This window comes from Vulpes lagopus, chromosome 12 (genome assembly GCF_018345385.1).
Source record: "Vulpes lagopus strain Blue_001 chromosome 12, ASM1834538v1, whole genome shotgun sequence".
In the NCBI taxonomy this organism is placed as follows: Eukaryota; Metazoa; Chordata; class Mammalia; order Carnivora; family Canidae; genus Vulpes; species Vulpes lagopus.
In genome coordinates, this window is record NC_054835.1 from 40,044,990 (window position 1) to 40,050,568 (window position 5,579).

General features: G+C 47.5%; 1 protein-coding gene across 1 annotated transcript; it reads right to left on the bottom strand.

Moving 5' to 3' along the window:
* Positions 1 to 537: 537 nt before the first annotated feature.
* Positions 538 to 2,208, bottom strand: LOC121473995 (keratin-associated protein 16-1). The gene has a single exon (XM_041726826.1). It carries the CDS (start codon positions 2,206 to 2,208, stop codon positions 538 to 540), a length of 1,671 nt encoding a protein of 556 aa, XP_041582760.1.
* Between the last annotated feature and the right edge of the window lie 3,371 nt (positions 2,209 to 5,579).

A 5,579-nucleotide genomic window follows, 5' to 3' on the forward strand; every position in this document is an offset into this window, starting at 1 on the left:
CTACAGCCAAACACAGTCCCTAACTAACAGCTGTCTAATAAAGCTTATTGGATAGATGAATGGATGATGCTGCTCTCAAAAACAAAACAAGTCAGCTCAAGAGAATATGACATTAACAGAGCAATGAAAACAGCATGTCACTTCAACTTAGCCACTTTATTGGACAGGTAAATATCTTTTTTTTATGGAAGAGGTCCCCAAGGAATGTGAGCACACCCAGCAAGGGAGCACATGCATGAGGAAAGAAAAAACTTAATGCTGGGAAAGAGACTCAAAATGATGTGGTAAAGCAGCTCTTCTCAGCTTAATGGCAGCAGCAGGCAGGAATCCAGAATGTCTCCACTCTAGGTGCTCAGGGGGCCTTCATTTGGACCATTAGGACACTGATATTTCTGGTGAGTTCTTTGAAGTATAAGAAGATGGTGAGTGATGATGCAGAAAAAATCTAACTAAGTCATTGTGAGCTTTGGGGAGGGCAGTTAAGATTTCTCTCTAGCTGGAGGTTTGCTTTGCAGGAATCAATAGGCTGAGGCCAGATTAGTGGTCAGCAGGCTTGGCAGCAGTAGGCGGGCTGGCTGCGGCCTCACGGGTGGTTGGGCTGGTGGGTTTGGCTTCAGTGGTCTGGCAGGGACTGGCATTTGAGACCTCAGCCTTGCAGGATGTTGAGTCGGTGCAATCTTGTTGACTGGAAGTAGATTTCTTGCAATCCTTTTTACAGAAGTCAGCACAAGGCAGGCGAGAGCAGACCGGACGGTAAGAGAGTGAAGTGACACAGGCTGGACGGCGCAGGATGGAGTAGCATGGGCGGTAGCAGGCAGGGCGATAGGAGATGGAGGTCACATAAGGCTGCCTATAAGTGATGGGTCCAGAGCAGATTGGGCGACAGATTGGGCGGTAAGAAACCGAAGGAGTGCAGGGCTGTTTGCAGGAGCTGGGTATATAGAAGGTCCGAGAGCAAGTAGGTTGGCAGATGGCAGAGGCAGAAGACCCAGGGCGGCCGCAAAGAGGTTGGCAGGAGGTAGATGGGCAGGAAACAGGCTCACAGGAGATGGACCGGCAGCGCTTGACTACGTAGCAGGGAGGTTGACATGGCCTGGGCACACAGATACTTGCTGAACAGGGGCTGGGCTCAGAGCAGATGGGTTGGCAGAGGCTGGAGATGCAACAAGAGGTCTCTTGGCAAGTGTTAGAGACACAAGGTGGCTCACAAGGGCTTGAAATACAGCAGACAGAACGAAGACAGACAGGCTCACAGACCAGAGCCACACAGGTAGCTGGCTGGCAGCTGCTGGGCTCTGAGCAAGATGGCTCACAAGGACTGGGGTCACAGCCGACAGCCTGGCAGCTATTAGCCACAGAGCGGACAGAGGGACAACAGCTAGGTGTGGGGCAGACCGGCTGACAGCAAGTGGGCTCACAGACCACTGGTTGGCAGGAACTAGGCACAGTGCAGACAGCTGAACAGCAGCTGGGCTCACAGATGACCGGCTGGCAGCAGCTGGGTTTGCACAGAATGGACTGGCAGGGAGTGGGTACACAGAGGATTGGCTGGCAGGAAGGAGTCTCACAGCACACAGGTTGGCAGCAACTGCTCACTGAGCAAGAAGGCTCACAGAGGGTGGCTTCACAGCACACAGGTTGGGCACAGCTGTTCACAGCACAGGAGGGCTCACAGATGGTGGCTTCATAGCACACAGGTTGGGCACAGCTATTCACAGCACAGGAGGGCTCACAGATGGTGGCTTCACAGCACACAGGTTGGGCACAGCTGTTCATAGAACAGGAGGGCTCACAGATGGTGGCTTCATAGCACACAGGTTGGGCACAGCTGCTCACGGCACAGGAAGGCTCACAGGTGGTGGCTTCACAGCACACAGGTTGGGCACAGCTGTTCACAGCACAGGAAGGTTCACAGATGGTGGCTTCATAGCACACAGGTTGGGCACAGCTGCTCACAGCACAGGAAGGCTCACAGGTGGTGGCTTCACAGCACACAGGTTGGGCACAGCTGCTCACAGCACAGGAGGGCTGACAGCACTGTGGGCCACAGCTAGATGATTCACAGCTGCCTTGGCAAGTCACCAGTTGCCATGTCTGGCTCTGGCAGGAACTGGGCAAGCAGACAGGTCCTCCGCAGCTCACCTCAGTGGAGCAGAGAGAGATCCCTGGCACAGACGGGCATTTCCTAGAACAGCAGTTTCCAGACATGGTAGAGATGCCTCTGCTCCCTTGTGAGTGCTAAGAGGGGTGCTACCTGACTGGGACAGCTCTCCAAGTCCCTCATTTTATACCCCCTCACTGACATGTGCTGTTTGGAGCCCCTGCATCTTTTCCTTATTGCTGCTTGGTCCAGTTTTCAGAGAAACATCTTATTATGCCAAGGTTTGTTGATCTGGAAGTTGTTTATCTACCCATAAAGAAGCTCTTTGTTTATTGACTTGCTAAACCTGGAATCCTCGGAGCAACAAGTCATCTTGGAACAAGCATCATTGCCTTCAAATTGAATGATCTGTGTTTCTGAGCGTCATGAACAGAGGAAGAAGAAAGGAACTTATAATTTATCCATCATCTAGTCCTCTGTATCAGGGGGCACACAGGGATGCCTACTTGAATAGGACCCACTCACCCATTCCCACAGATCTCACCCTCCAGCCCAGCAACTGTCAATATTCAGGTAAACTCATTGAAATGCCATGGTAAAGTCAACAGTAGACTTATAGGGATTAGTAGAGGGGAGCAGTGGTGAGCTCTGTGGGAGAGGGGCTATCTGAGGTGGATTTAAAATGATTGCACTTCACAGCAATGGTCTTATTTAAAACCATCAGCAATCCCTTAAGATAGGAATTCATCTCTCCCCTTTATAGGTAAAGAAGGAAAGAGAAGGTGGAATCAGAAAGTTTAAATCACTTGCTAAAGATCCCACCCAGCTTGCTCCCTATTTTAGGGCTGCTCTCCTTCCTCTTCACCACCCTGTATAGTATGACCTTTCTTCTTTTTTTTTTTTTTTTTAATTAAAGTTATCAGCTATCAGCTGTCTTGCTTTTTTTTTTTTAATTTTTATTTATTTATGATAGTCACACAGGGAGAGAGAGAGAGAGAGAGGCAGAGACACAGGCAGAGGGAGAAGCAGGCTCCATGCACCGGAAGCCCAATGTGGGATTCGATCCCGGGTCTCCAGAATCGCGCCCCGGGCCAAAGGCAGGCGCCAAACCGCTGCGCCACCCAGGGATCCCTAGTCTGACCTTTCTTAGGAGACTTGTCAAACCACATGTCATAGGCTCAGTGCACTGTGTTGTCCTCCATCCTGTTCTATGAACAGCCCTGCCCCAGACCACTGGCTCTACCTGTCCCTAGAAAGCACTTGACCCTAGCCTCTCTGCTTCTCTTCCATCTTTTCCTTGCACCCACTGACTCTTCAAGCATTCAGTGGCCCTCAAGAATCCCTCTTGAGGGGTGACGAAACATGAGAGACTCCTAACTCTGGGAAATGAACAAGGGGTAGTGGAAGGGGAGGTGGACAGGGAGATGGGATGATTGGGTGACGGGCACTGAGGGGGGCACTTGATGGGATGAGCACTGGTGTTACACTATATGTTGGCAAATCGAACTCCAATAAAAAAATACACTAATAAATAAATAAAATCTTTAAAAAAAAAGAATCCCTCTTGATTTTGATGATTTTAATAGCTCTTAAAAGAAAGACACTTCCAAGACCCAAAGGATAGGAAAGACAAGAGATCTTTTGCAAAGACATTGTGAACAAAAACAAAGAACACAAATGCTTTCTCAAAGCATGTCAGTGATACTACTTGAGACAGACGTGAGAGAAGAAACATACTCTAGGTTTCTGAACACCAAGGCCTGATATCCTTACTTAGTAAAGGCCTGCCTCCACTGTGGGCTTTCAACCTCAATGCAAAATATAGGCTCTCCCTTAGAAAAGCTAAACCATCCACTCACCATCTCTCTCTTCATTCATTGGTTTATGCAATCACTCACTAGATTTCTCTTTGATTCATCCGTTCAATATAGCCATCATATGTTTCTGTGCGAGGGATACAAAAAAGCAAACTGCAATTCATGGCTCAAGAAGTCCAAATTTAGGAAAGAGACAGATACATCCATAAGTAATTATGGTACAGTATATGTACAAGTGCTATGACAGATGGAATGGATGCACAGGGTCCTATGGAGGCACCCAGAGAAAGACCAACATGGTTTGTAGGAAATTAGGGAAGGCTCCTCAAAAGCATGATACATTTGGGGGCAGTAAATTGTTCCATAGCCAGGATGAAAGGTACAAGGAGACAGGAAGGAACAGCGATGGGACTAGAAGGGTACTAGGCACGCAGTCTTGAAAAGGCCTTGTGGACCATGATAAGTAGTTAGATTTTACACTGGGTGCTTTAAATAGGGGAGTAACTTGACCACATTTTCCCTTTGTAAAGACCTCTCTGGCTGTAGTGAAGGGATTGGAGAAGGGCAAATCTGGAGCCAGGGAGACAATTAGGAGTCTGGAGCAATTACTCAAAACCTTCATAGTGACAACCTGGACTGGGCAGTGACTTGAGCCTGGAGCAATGTGAGAGGTTCTAAAGAGGCAGAATCAATAGATCTAGTGGTTGAAAGTGGAAGATTAGAAACAAAGAGTGTCATTATTGAGATGTAGCTCTCAGGCAGTTGGAAAACGAGACTTTTGGACAACTTTGCAAAAGGTAAGGCAGAGAAGGAGCTCCCAAGATCCTAATCTCCACCTTTCTCTTCCTCAGCTAAGCCAGCAATGAAATTCACATGGAGATGGCCTTCCTCCCACAAGTCCCTTATAAATTCCCTCAGCTGAGAAATTTAACATGGCATCATCTGTTATGCTGGAATGTCATCTCAAAGAATCCTTCCTTGTTACATGGAATAAGCAGATCTTCTAACAATCGAACCCATTTCTACTTTATTCTTAAAGGTCTCATCTCCCTTAACATTATATAAGTACCATGAGGGCAAGGATTTTATGTATTCACTGATACATACCCAGTACCCAGAGCAATGTTTGATATATAGGCAGTTCACAATTAATATGTATTGATGAAAGAATGAGGACCCCCTTAAAAAGGGCATCTCTTTATCAGTAATTCAAAGAAATCACTACCCTGCCCTCACCCATCTGGGAAACCATGAAACCATGACCATGAGTAATAGAAGAATCAACTACTCTGAATTACAGCTACTCAGTGCAGACCTATCAGTCTCTTGGCAATTTTGTCCTATTAGCATGTTCATGTTCTGGCTGTGGCTTTGTCCTGGGAGTTAAAAGAGCTGGTTTTGGTGAAGGTTTTTTAAGATTTTATTTATTTATTTTCTAGAGAGATAGAGAGCACAAGCAGGGGGAGGGGTACAGAGAGAGGGAGAAAAGACTCCCTGCTGAGTAGGGAGCCTGACCCATGACTCTATCCCAGGATCTGGGGCTCATGACCTGAGCCAAAGGTAGATGTTTAACTGACTGAGCCATCCAGGCACCCCTAAAACGCTAGCTCCTAAGAGGCCAATTCCAACAAGAGCAAAAATGACCTAAATAGTAGAGTTTG

What these genes read in the sequence shown, in the direction of transcription:
- LOC121473995 (XM_041726826.1), bottom strand. Translation starts at nt 2,208, where the DNA reads ATGTCTGGAAACTGCTGTTCTAGGAAATGCCCGTCTGTGCCAGGGATC.